The sequence below is a fragment of the Drosophila erecta genome, unplaced genomic scaffold, assembly GCF_003286155.1.
Source record: "Drosophila erecta strain 14021-0224.00,06,07 unplaced genomic scaffold, DereRS2 tig00000000-arrow-pilon, whole genome shotgun sequence".
Lineage (NCBI taxonomy): Eukaryota > Metazoa > Arthropoda > Insecta > Diptera > Drosophilidae > Drosophila > Drosophila erecta.
Genome location: NW_020825194.1, coordinates 22,335,238 through 22,347,832, shown reverse-complemented (window position 1 = coordinate 22,347,832; position 12,595 = coordinate 22,335,238). Strand labels below are relative to the sequence as shown.

General features: G+C 45.9%; 4 protein-coding genes across 4 annotated transcripts; all 4 read right to left on the bottom strand.

Moving 5' to 3' along the window:
• Positions 1 to 743: 743 nt before the first annotated feature.
• Positions 744 to 2,881, bottom strand: LOC6554080 (organic cation transporter protein). Its single transcript, XM_001979482.3, has 6 exons — positions 2,700 to 2,881; positions 2,358 to 2,517; positions 2,030 to 2,288; positions 1,564 to 1,975; positions 996 to 1,502; positions 744 to 935 (listed from the first exon to the last, which is right to left on the bottom strand). Exons 1-6 carry the CDS (start codon positions 2,840 to 2,842, stop codon positions 809 to 811), a joined length of 1,608 nt encoding a protein of 535 aa, XP_001979518.1. The 5' UTR covers positions 2,843 to 2,881; the 3' UTR covers positions 744 to 808.
• Positions 2,882 to 3,865: 984 nt separating this feature from the next.
• LOC6554081 (organic cation transporter protein) lies at positions 3,866 to 5,967 on the bottom strand. The gene is made up of 6 exons (XM_001979483.3): positions 5,825 to 5,967; positions 5,472 to 5,628; positions 5,144 to 5,402; positions 4,678 to 5,089; positions 4,118 to 4,624; positions 3,866 to 4,060 (listed from the first exon to the last, which is right to left on the bottom strand). The coding sequence occupies exons 1-6, from the start codon at positions 5,965 to 5,967 to the stop codon at positions 3,922 to 3,924; spliced, it is 1,617 nt and encodes a 538-aa protein (XP_001979519.2). The 3' UTR covers positions 3,866 to 3,921.
• An 807-nt stretch (positions 5,968 to 6,774) lies between these two features.
• LOC6554082 (organic cation transporter protein) lies at positions 6,775 to 9,846 on the bottom strand. The gene is made up of 6 exons (XM_001979484.3): positions 9,732 to 9,846; positions 8,913 to 9,296; positions 8,452 to 8,852; positions 7,993 to 8,398; positions 7,695 to 7,930; positions 6,775 to 7,343 (listed from the first exon to the last, which is right to left on the bottom strand). The coding sequence occupies exons 2-6, from the start codon at positions 9,056 to 9,058 to the stop codon at positions 6,910 to 6,912; spliced, it is 1,623 nt and encodes a 540-aa protein (XP_001979520.1). The 5' UTR covers positions 9,059 to 9,296; positions 9,732 to 9,846; the 3' UTR covers positions 6,775 to 6,909.
• A 479-nt stretch (positions 9,847 to 10,325) lies between these two features.
• On the bottom strand, positions 10,326 to 12,344 carry LOC6553904 (organic cation transporter-like protein). Its single transcript, XM_026981611.1, has 6 exons — positions 12,156 to 12,344; positions 11,910 to 12,096; positions 11,593 to 11,851; positions 11,116 to 11,533; positions 10,552 to 11,058; positions 10,326 to 10,494 (listed from the first exon to the last, which is right to left on the bottom strand). The coding sequence occupies exons 1-6, from the start codon at positions 12,296 to 12,298 to the stop codon at positions 10,383 to 10,385; spliced, it is 1,626 nt and encodes a 541-aa protein (XP_026837412.1). The 5' UTR covers positions 12,299 to 12,344; the 3' UTR covers positions 10,326 to 10,382.
• Between the last annotated feature and the right edge of the window lie 251 nt (positions 12,345 to 12,595).

The following is a 12,595-nucleotide window of genomic DNA, read 5'->3' as shown; positions in this document are numbered from 1 at the left end:
ATTGGCTACTCAATCTATCTTTTTTGGGGTGTGTGCCTATGATAAGATGCCGAGAGCAGAGCAAACAAGCTACGGAACAGGTGAACGAACAAGCCAAAACAGAAGTTATTTGTGTAACTAGCATAAAATTTATGCTTATAATGATTAAATGTGGATAAACATTAGCTGTTTTACCATACGGTTTAGTCAAACTTGGCAATTGCATATAAAAAAGACGATTTCCCTTGCTTATCGGCCATTTAACTTGGTCAAGTGACGGACTTTCTCGAAAAATTCGGCTTCTTTCCGTTTGTTGACTTGGTCTTAGATTTACGATGGATTAGCCACTGTCGTGCTGTAAGTCACGCCTGAAATTAAGTCTTTTTAATTGGGGGATTTACCGGATATACGTGTACGGATCCGTTGTTTGTGGCTGGACACTTTAGGGATATAGATTATATATAGTATAGATTACAGCGCCTAACAAAGCCTCTTCAAATTGCTATTATACTTAGCTTATCGCACCGACTAGTAAAAGTCCGGAACCATCGGCGTTGTTTGCATAAATCATGTCCTAGACAAAAGCTAATTAAGTTTAAGCGAACCGAATGAGAGAGTAACTGGGAAATACGCAACTTAATACACGTCTAAGCCTGGCATTAGAAACGAGATTAGTATGTGATGAAATCAGATACTTTTTGTATTATCAGAGGCCATAAAACCTGAGATGGATGTCTTAGTAACAACAGCATGCATTGTTATTACTCTGAGCTCTTTGGTATTAGCATTTATTGTACTCTTAATACATTTACTATAACTACTATGTAAATTACTTGCTCGACTCCAACTGAAATTCGGATTTATTCGACTGCCGTTTGCGTGAAAAGCAGGGGAAGAAGTACCATTTCTCGCCCTTGGCGAATTCCTCGCCCTCCTCTAGAGTTTGTGGCAGTTGCCTGCAGGATTAAATAATTATTATTATATATAACTTGATGGGACAGGTAATCAAAACCCACTTGTGCAGAGTTTCTGGAAGAGTGAGGCACAAACCAGCGCCAATGATGAGGAGGAAGCTGATCAAGAGCGACGGCAATGGCTTGTAGAACGTTCCCAAGTAGATGATGTAGGAGCTGAAGAAGGCGAAGGCATTGCCCACCACATGGATGTTGGCCACTCCTCGTCCGCGCACACTGGTTGGAATAATCTCCGCCGCGTACTGGGCCTCCGCGTCGTAGGCAACGACCGCTCCGAATCTTGCCAAGCACACCATGAGCCCCAGGAGCACGGAGTAGTTCGCTGGGTCCAGAGTGCCCACTAGGTAGCCGGTGGTCGCCGTGATGAAGGCACCAACAAGAAGCGAGGCGCAGGCCATGCCCTTTCGTCCAATTCTGTTCTGGAATAGGATGATGATGAGACCACCAGGAAGGACGACGAATCCTGAGTAGGAGAACAGCTTGAAGGGGGATATGCCCACGCCCTCGACATTGCGACTCAGGATGTCGAATGCAATCGTAATGATCATTCTGAAATAGTGAAATAATAGGTTTAATATCTTTCAAATATTTTGGTACCACTTCAACTCACGATTTGATCAATAGAATAATGGTGAACTTTCTCAGTCTTGAAGTCCGCAACATACCCATAAAGGTGTCTGCGGACTTTTTTTGGCCACTATTCAACTTCTCTCGATAGTGTTTAATGAACTCATCGAAAACCGAGTCCTCTACTTGGCGTCCATTGAACTTGGCGACACTTTTGAGGTTGCTAACTGCCTTGTCGAATTTTCCCTTCGTTAGTAGCCACTCGACGCTTTCGTGGAGGAACAGCGGAAAAACTAACATTCCCAGAGCTGGAAGAGATGCCGCCCACAGGTAACTGCGCCAGTTGCCCAACCACATTGCTATCCAAGGCGAGATCATTAGGCCAGCAGAGTAGAAGACACCCAAGATGATGTTCAGCCCAAAGGTGCGGTGCTGTGGACTCAAGTACTCGAAAACTGAAAATATATTGTATTGAATATAGGTAAGCTGTATATACCATATAAACTTACCCAAAATGTACATCAGCACATACTGGGTGTCCATGGACAGGCCGGACACAAACCGGGTGAACGAGAACCAGGGCAGACTTCCCACGAAGGAGGTGAAGAAATCCCCAGAGGCTCCTGTTAAGGTGGACAGCACGCAGGCAGGAAGACGTCCTATGCGGTCGGCCAAGTATCCGAAGAATATGCTTCCCAGGGCGGAGCCAATGAAGAAGAAGGACTGACCCACTGCCAGCTTGTAGGCATCGTCGCAGACCCACTTGAGCTGTAATCAATATTTCGCACGGTAGTGTTGACTATAGAATGGGTTTTCTACTTTTGGGCTGAAACTTACCTCGGTGGTTACACTCTCGTAGTTGCTTTCCTTTTCGAAGTCCCAGGAGGAGCACTTGGACTCCCGGAAGGAGGAGTTGTCGACATCGTACTGGATGACACTGCAGGACAACCGCTCAGTGAAATGTTGTGAATATTCCACTTCTACTGGCGCGGAACAGCTGAAATATAAAGAGTTTAAATATTTAAGGAAGCTAATTCGTTCCTTGTGAAATTTGATGTGGTCTGGATTTAGGTTATATTTAGTTTCCACAGGTAAATATTTGATTTGAATAGCTGAATCGATAAATGAATTTAAAATAACTTTTAAACACGTGACAATTTAGATATATATTTTAAATACCTGTGCGCGGGCGTGAAACTGATGATGGTCTGCGAAAAGTAGTGCAGCGAGGACACTATATTGGTGTACCCATAGAGTCCGAGGAGCAGGATTTGGTAGGGGCCGAAGTTGCCGCACTTCCCCAGGACGCGTTGGAGGTCCATTTCGCCACAAGAAACTGCCCTGATCGCAGACCACCGACTGATGCCAGCGAAGGGGACGAGCAGCTGGTATATAAGCCATTCTGGCCCCCGGATATATGGCTAATACTCTGCAAACACATAGTATCTAGCGCTAGTTTATCTCACAACGGGACATGGGCAAGAAATAAGCTATTTAACCATTTCCGACGTCTGTCTGCCGTTTGGCGTGTGGAGAAGTTCCTTCTAGACCCATGGGCCCCTTATTAAAGTGACGCCCGCACAACATAAGTTGCCCTTACTTATCTCAACAGGTGTTCTTGGGTCCAGTAAAATAGAGCTGTCTGGCAAACAGAAGCTGGCTAATCCGCCCAAACAAAGTCTGGTTGGTGCCATAAAATGTTCTCTTGGAAACACTTAAGAACCTAAACTTAAACATCTATTTATTTGTGCAATAGATGCGATTCAATGCGTTCTGACTACTCTTTCTATATTCATAAACTGGTCTAGGTTAATAGACCATCTAGACTTATATAAACTTAAAATAAATATTTAATACTGGGTGTATAACTATACGACTTGTTTTTATAGCAACGATTCAAAGTCGTGCAAAACAAAGAAATCCACTAATCACTTTCTATATAACGTGATTTATTTCAAATTTTATGGCCTTTTATAGTAATCTTTCCGGAACTACGCTAAGCGATTAATTAAGTGTAAGCAGGTCAAATAAAAAGGCATTAAAAGCAAAGATGTCTGGGTCTGGGATAACGAAGATCTCAGTTCCAGAAATGAAATCAGAGTGTGATGAAATTGGTAGCGTCTATGAGTACTGTCTATAGAAATAGGAGCCCAGTAAACATGTTTTGATATTATTTGTAATCTGTATTTGTATTTTGAATAACAACTTAAAACTAATCTTTAATTGTGTCGAATGACTCCAATTGAGATGCAGACTTATGAGTTTTCTGCCTGCGTGAATGGCAGTGGCTTGTAGAATTGTACATTTCTAGTACTGTCTATAGAAATAGGAGCCCAGTAAACATGTTTTGATATTATTTGTAAACTGTATTGGTATTTTGAATAACATTAACAACTTAAAACTAATCTTTAATAGTGTCGGATGACTCCAATTGAGATGCAGACTTATGAGTTTTCTGCCTGCGTGAAAAGCAGGGAAAGAAGTACCATTTCTCGCCTTTCGCAAATACTTCGCCCTCCTCGAGATTCTGCGGAAGATTTCTGCGAAAAGAAAATTTAAGCATTTTACTAGTTGTATTCAAAATATAGAAGACTTACTTGTGCAAAGTCTCCGGCAGACAAAGGCACAAACAAGCGCCGAGTAGCAAAACGAAGCTGATCAGAAGCGAAGGCAGTGGCTTGTAAAAAGTGCCCAAGTAGATGATGTAGGAGCTGAAGAAGGCGAAGGCATTGCCCACCACATGGATGTTGGCCACTCCTCGCCCCTTAACACTGGTTGGAATAATCTCCGCCGCGTACTGGGCCTCCGCGTCGTAGGCCACCACTGCCCCGTATCTGCCCAGACTGACCATGAATCCCAGAAGTATGGAGTACTCTGCCGGATCCAGGGTGGCCACCAAGTAGCCAGTAGCCGCCGTGATAATGGCACCCACAAACAGAGAGGCGCAGGCCATGCCCTTTCGCCCGATTTTGTTCTGGAATAGGATGATGGTGAGACCGGCAGGCAGGTAACAGAATCCAGAGTAGGAGAACAGCTTGAAGGGGGATATGCCCACGCCCTCAACATTGCGACTCAGGATGTCGAATGCAATCGTAATGATCATTCTGAAATAATAGGTTTAATATCTTTCAACTATGTTAGTACCATTTCAACTCACGATTTGATCAATAGAATAATGGTAAACTTTCTCAGTCTTGGAGTCCTCAACATACCCATGAAGGTGTCCGAAGATTTATCCTGCAAGCTGTTTAGCTTTTCGCGGTAGTGCTTCACGAACTCGTCGAAAACAGAGTCATTCACTTCTCGTCCATTGAACTTGGCGACGCCTCGAAGACTCCTAACTGCCTTATCAAACTTTCCCTTCGTTAGTAGCCACTCGGCGCTCTCATGGAGAAACACGGGGAATAGTAGCATTCCCAGCGCCGGAAGTGATGCAGCCCAGAGGTAAAGCCGCCAGTTGGACATCCAAATGGCTATCCAGGGAGATATCATCAGCCCAACGCAATAGAAGACGCCCAAGATGATGTTCAGCCCAAAGGTGCGGTGCTGTGGACTCAAGTACTCGAAAACTGAAAATATATTGTATTGAATATAGGTAAGCTGTATATACCATATAAACTTACCCAAAATGTACATCAGCACATACTGGGTGTCCATGGACAGGCCGGACACAAACCGGGTGAACGAGAACCAGGGCAGACTTCCCACGAAGGAGGTGAAGAAGTCCCCGGAGGCTCCTGTTAAGGTGGACAGAACGCAGGCAGGGAGACGTCCTATGCGGTCGGCCAAGTATCCGAAGAATATGCTTCCCAGGGCGGAGCCAATGAAGAAGAAGGACTGGCCCACTGCCAGCTTGTAGGCATCTTCGCAGACCCACTTGAGCTGTGATCAATATTTTGCACGGTAGTGTTGACTATAGATTGGGTTTTCTACTTTTGGGCTGAAACTTACCTCGGTGGTTACACTCTCGTAGTTGCTTTCCTTTTCGAAGTCCCAGGAGGTGCACTTGGACTCCCGGAAGGAGGAGTTGTCGACATCGTACTGGATGACACTACAGGACAACCGCTCAGTGAAATGTTGTGAATATCCTTCTACTGGCGCGGAACAGCTGAAATATAAAGAGTTCAAATATTTAAGGTGAGAATAATTCTAATTCGTTCCTTGTGAAATTTGATGTGGTCTCGATTTAGATTATAATAGCTGATTTGATAGCTTAATCGAAAAATTACATTTAATTTGGTATCTATTAAATATAAACTTTTTCATTACATTTATATTGAGGAAGTACCATTTCGAATGCTCACCTGTGCGGGGGCGTGAAACTAATGATGGTCTGCGAAAAGTAGTGCAGCGAGGACACAATGTTCGTGTATCCGAAGAGACCCAGCAGGAGTATTTGATAGGGGCCAAAGTTACCGCATTTTTCCAGGACTTTCTGGAGATCCATTTCGGCGCACGAAACCGCTGCAATCGCAAAACATCAACTGATTTCGACCAAGTGGAACGAGCAGGTGGTATTTAGCCGATTCTGGGTGCAGGCTAAATGCGCTAATACACTGCAAACAGGGGGAATTTGTTGCTATTAGTTTATCTCCCATGCCAAGGGGCATTAGGAGAAGAAAGAAAGAGTTTGAACAATTTCTGACGTGTGGCTTCTGTTTGGATGCAGAGAGTATCTCATGGAACTCGTAGGGTAAAGAGCCTACAAGATTCTTTGATCCAGGTAGCAGCGAGTATGCACTTCTGATCAGGATTTCATGCCCGTATGAACGCCGTGATCTTGGGAACTATAAAAGCAAGAAATGTTAGATATCCATGCAGATTCCCTGCAATTTTGTTTCAGGTAGTTGCCACGCTCACAAATCGTAAAGAACTGTCACGACCACAATTTTGAAAAATTCGAACATTTCAGGTTTGTAAGCTGAGTAACGGGTATCTGATAGTCGAGAACATCGACTTGGCGTTCACTTGTTACTAATGCGACGCCCGCAAAAATATAACAAACCATCGTTTATCTTTATGGAGGCTTTACAGTTCAAATAAATTCAAAGTTTTTGCAAATAGAAGCAGTTAAGTCCGATTAAACAATGTCGCGTCGGTATTACACAAATTTTCAGCTGGGAAAACGGCACTTCAATTTTCGTTACCGTTTACCATTATCTTATTTAATATATGGCAAACCTTTTAAAAATTAATTTCAATTAGTTTAAGGAATCTTACAAGTATACATTTTCCCAAATCGGATCTGCGTTCCTTCGGATTTTGTAATATATTCGTTTATTGTTTGATCACTTGTAACTAAGAAAGTTTTTAGTGTACACATTTGAAAAACATTACATTACTTGCACTGAAAATACACAACCGAGTTCGGCATTCCAAACATATTTACTCAAAAGTAGACGGCCGACTCCGTGGATTGCGAGTACATCTTGACGTTCTGGGTGTCCAGGGTGGCTGCGGACTGAGTGCGTCTGTCCAGAAAAGTAAAGGTGTACCAGCGATCATTCTTTCCGAAGTTCTCGCCATCTTCCAGAGAGGTGGGCAAGGTGCGGTGAAGGGTTTCCGGCAGCAGGAGGCACAGACACGCCCCCAACAAGGAGAGCACGCCCAGGATGATCTCGGGCAGCGGCGAGAACACGCTCCTCGTGAACAGGATGTACGCACTGAAGAAGGTGAAGGCATAGCCCGCCACGTGGACCGCAGCCACTCCTTGGCCGCGCACGCAGGTGGGGATCAGCTCGGTGGCGTACTGCGCTCCGGAGTTGTAGGCCACCGTCACTCCAAAGCGACCCACTACGGACAGGCTCACCAGCAAAGTGGTGGCTGAAAGGATGCAAGTTTGTGGTTGGTAAGGAAGTTCTTTGGGGAATTTACGTTAGTTGAGGCACTTAGTTCGAATTATTGAAGCCTACATTTCTGAGGAATAATTAATATACATGCATTTAAGTAGAAAATAACCTTTCAATTGATATGATTTTAGGCCTGCACATTTGGAGACATTCAAAGTGATGGGCAAAATACAATATAATACGGATCAAAGATCAAGTCTGTGGTTTTATGCACTGAATATTTAGGTTTATAATTTGCTTTGCAGCTCGCCTAATGCTTAAATATCTGGTGTTAATCTTCCGCTGGAATCGTACCATGCCAAAAGTCCACCCAAACTGTACTCACTCTTATCCGAGGCAGAAGCGGCGAAGATGATGCCTCCGGTGACCGAGATGAAAATGCCACTGAGCAGCAGGGAGGCGGACGCCATCGCCTTGCGCCCGATGCGATCTTGGAGGGCGATGATGAGCAGGCAGGCCGGCAGAATGGCGGTGGCGCTCAGCGAGAACATCGCAAATGGCGAAATGCCAAGGCCCTGAACGTTGCGGGAAACCGCATCGTAGCAGAGGGTGATGACCATGCTGCGCGTGGGCGTGGAAAATTAGTGAAAAGCCAAGCCATCTGCCGTTCCTGGGGTACTCACGACTTGAAGAAGAGTATGAGCGTGTGGCGCCGGAGCCGGGGCGTTTTGAACAGGCCCAGGAGGTGGGTGGACGCCTTCTGGTTCTGCTGACTGCGCTTGCACTCCTCGATGAACTCCTCGTAGGCACTCTCCTGCACGTGCCGCCCATTTATCCTGGCCACCCGTTTCAGGCAGACGACGGCGCTGTCGTACTTCTGCTTGGAAATCAGCCACTGAATGCTTTCAGGCACCACGAGGTAGAAGAGCGGCACCACCAGCAGGGGCAGGGAGGTGGCCAGCAGGAATCCCCGCCAGCTGCGCATGAGCACGGCGATCCAAGGCGCCGCCATCGAGCCGAGGCAGTAGAAGAACCCGATGCAGATGCTCAGGCCCAGGGTGCGCACTGCTGGCCGCATGTACTCCATAACTAATGGTTATAGTGGTGAATCGCTATATTCAACGAATCTAGGAGTAACTCACCCAAGATATACATCATCACAAAGTTGCTGTCCGTGGCGAAGCCGGAAACCATGCGAAACACACAGAAGAGCGTGACATTGCTGCTCCATATGGTCAGTAAATTGCCTGTCATGGCAATCAGGTTGGCCACGATCAGAATGGGCAGACGTCCGACCACATCCGCCAGGTAGCCCAGCACCATGGAGCCCACCACAGAGCCCACAAAGAACATGGACTGGCCCAGCGTGAGCTTCCAGGCATCGGCGCACACCCAATCCATTTCGCTGGGAAAGCTCTGGTAGCCCATGTACAGCTCGTAGTTATAGCTGTAGCAGCTATCCGGAGTGCTCATATTCCGGCCCAGCGGCAGGCAGCTCGACTCCACCGGCGCCTCACTGCTGAGGGGCAGGCCATCTGCACACCTGGGCGTATGAGCAATGCGTTAAGTATACGACGTGGTGAACAGCGGGGAACATACGCACCAGTGCTTGGGCACGAAGCTGATGATGGTTTGGGAGTAGTAGTGCAGGGCGGAGAGCACGTTGATCACACAGAAGAGCAGCAGCATGATCAGCTGCAGGCGGCTGAAGTCGCCGCACTTCTCCAGGATCCTGTCCACCTCCAACATTGCGCTTCCTCGCACTCGCAGCAGTTAAGGCCAGCGTTTCCACGTTTCTATCCGGGAATCAAGATGAGCTTGCGACTGCGACTCATCCCCACGACTGGCTAATTGGCTGCGTTGATCCCCTCCTAGTTGCCCAAAGCAATTAGTGCGCTCTGCGAGATCAGATGTAATTCGTGTGGATTATGTTTGACAGCTGCGGTCCTGCGTCGGCTGTTGTGCAATTTCACTGGAGCGCTGGCAACTAAAAAGCACACAAAACTTGCTGTAGGTCATTAGTCTGAGTTGTGCCTTTCAAATTAAATCTTAGATACTTTTTCGAACGCCCTATTTAGTTATTTTGGCAACCAAAATTAAGTTGAATGGTGTTTTCATAGTAATATAGTGTTTATAGTGAGAAAATAGTGTTTTCATATATGAATGAAAGATGCTGAACACAATTTTGTACGTGAGACATTTAACATTGTTGATACTTTATTTTATTTTAGAGAACTTGCTGCCACTTGTTGCTGGGCTCAGACTCAATTTCAACTTCTAGTTCTCAAAAGTTTTAAACATTGCTGAGTTCCCTGGCTAACAGATGCTCGTTGCGAAATTCGTATTTGAATTTAAGATAAGAAACAGACGTTCGGCTGCATTCAAAACAGCCTTTCACAATAGAACTTTTGCAGTCACTGACCGAGAATGGCGCGTCTCAGGCGAAATTGCGATGCCAACCGCTCGGAACGAAAGTAAAGTTTGATGTGGGGCTTTCGACTGCCAGCAGTCGCATTTTCGCGAAATGAAATTTTCGAATGCACGAAGGAAAGCTAATTGAGAGTGTACGGATCGCGGTATACCCATTATACCCATATAAAATATTGTAAGAGCTGATGTCAGTGGCGACGCTTTAAATGTGTTCTATTTTGTTCTCAATATCCCTGATCTGTTTTTATTTATACCATTTTATTACCATTTAAATGTCTCATGTGTACTATCGGTAATAAGTATTTGCGACGACCCATTTTTTTTAAATCCTAGGCCTTTGCTATTGCTGATGAGGAGATAAGTATAGATTTTTGGGGTCGGTGATTGCAAACATGCAATGCTGTTTATTTGCAGGTATTATAGCTACTATTAAATTCGTGACGTCAAAAAGTCGGAGCTTGTTAAATTGTAAGCAGATAGGCATTTTGCATATGATAACTCAACAAAACTAAACGACGAACTTATGACTTTTAAATATATTAATTTAATCAGTCTTCGTGGAGCATAATTTAAATCGAATGACAACTAAGTTTCAGTGCTCTCAGCCAGAGGTTCACTTTAATTTGTCCAATTTAACTATCTATTAAACACTTTCAATCCTCACGTTTTTTTGCCTTCTTGAAAAACAAGGAAAGTAGAGGAAGCTCTCGTTTAGGGCAAACTTTTCTCCATCCGCCAAGGTTTCCGGCAACTTCCTGATGAGAAACGACGCAATGAGTGATTTGTTAGGAGTTTTAGCCATATAAACAAACTTGTTCAACGTCTCCGGTAAAGTGAGACAAAGTCCAGCGCCAAAAAACATCAGGCAGCTAATGAAGATCGAGGGGAGCGGCTTGTAGTACTGGGCCAGGTAGATCACATAGAAGGCCAGTGAGCTGGAGGCCAGTCCCACCACATGGATGTTGGACACCGCCTGGCCCCGCACGCTGGTCGGAATGATCTCCGCCGCGTACTGGATCTCCGCGTCGTAGGAAACGGTGGCTCCAAAGCGTCCCAGACCCACCATGATGGCCAGCAGTAGGGCGTTCTGCCTGGGATCCAAGTTGGCTATCAGAAAACCCGTCATCGTGGTAATAAGTCCGCCCACGAACAGAGCGCTGCAGGCCATGCCCTTGCGTCCGATCTTGTTCTGCAACAAGAGGATAGCCACTCCTGCTGGGAGGTATACAACCGATGTGAAGGAGAAGAGCTTGAAGGGCGAAGTGCCCAAGCCCTCCATGTTCCGATTGATCACATCACACGAGAGGGTTATGATGACCCTGCAACCGAAAGGACACATTAAATAGGGCATTCGAATCTGAAAGTAAGGAACTTACGACTTCACGAGCAGTGTCAAAGTGAATCGACGCAACCGAGGGGTCATAAACATGGCCAAAAAAGTGTCCTCGTGGCTAGTTAGCTTGTTATCCTGTATTGCCCTTTCCCGGTAGAATTTGACAAACTCGTCGAATACGGAATCCTCCACCTGTCGCCCATTGAACTTGGCCACTTTCTTCAGGCAGATCACCGCCTCGTCGTACTTCTTTTTGGTCAAAAGCCACTGGGCACTTTCGCAGATCAGGAAGGGATATATAAGGACACCCAATGCTGGAAGAGATGCTAGCCAGAGGTAGTGGCGCCAGTTGCCGATCCAAATGGCGGCCCAGGGCGAGGTCATCAGTCCAAAGCAGTAGAACACGGCCAAGATGATATTGAGTCCAAAGGTGCGGCTCTTTGGGCTCAGGTACTCAAAGACTAACGAAATGGAGTAGATAGATTAATGTAACTTGTGCTTTTAATAAAAGGAGCATTACCCAATATGTACATTAGGTAGTACATGGTATCCGTGGACAGTCCCGACATAAATCTGGCAAAGGCGAACCACGGCAGAGTGTACACAAAGGAGGTAATGAAGTCCCCAGTGCCGCCACACAAGGTGGCCATCAACAGCGAGGGCAGACGACCTATCTGGTCCGATAAATAGCCAAAGATTATGGTGCCCACCACCGAGCCCATGAAGAAGAAGGACTGGCCCACTGCCGGATGGTAGGACTTGTCACAGATCCATTTGAGCTGAAGTGGGATGTCAACATTATAAGCTTTTCCAGCCCAGTTTCCTATGGCCTTGTACCTCGGTGGTGATGCTTTCGTAGCCGTTCTCCCTGTTGAAAATCCAGCTCCTGCACTTCCGGTCCGCTGTCACTACGCCAGTGCCGTTGACGAGGCCCAAAAGCGGCGTGCAGGACGATTCGGATATGTTTTGATACACTGCGCGAATCTCCTCCATAGTGAGACCCTCCAGGTCAGCATGGGAGCACCTGTGTGGGAAAGATTCGACGTTACTAAGTGAGGATTCGCGTGTTTTGTGTCCACCCACCAATGCTCTGGTGTGAAGGTTATAAGGGTCTGCGAGAAGTAGTGCAGTGATCCCAGAATATTTGTGTAGCCGTACAGCAAGAGGATCATCACCTGGAACCTGCCATAGTTTCCACACTTGTCCAGAACCTGACTGAAATCCATCAGAACTTGTTGCGTTGGCTAAAAGCTTTCCAAGCGACTGCCCACTGCCAACTCCCTTGGGGAACTGACCAGTAGCTCCATAAAACTGCCCTGGGAATAGCCATCAATTTATCTTTAGCGTTTGAAGCTTTATGAATCATAACGCTGAAACAGCTGAATGGGTTTTGAAATAACAGACATATGTCAAATGTTTTGCCAGCCGTGAGCCCTGTAATTGGAAAACATCTCCAAGAGATGTCACATTTATGGCTCAGGTTTTAGTCGCAACTTGCATGTTGCAATTAAAATAGCTTTCGA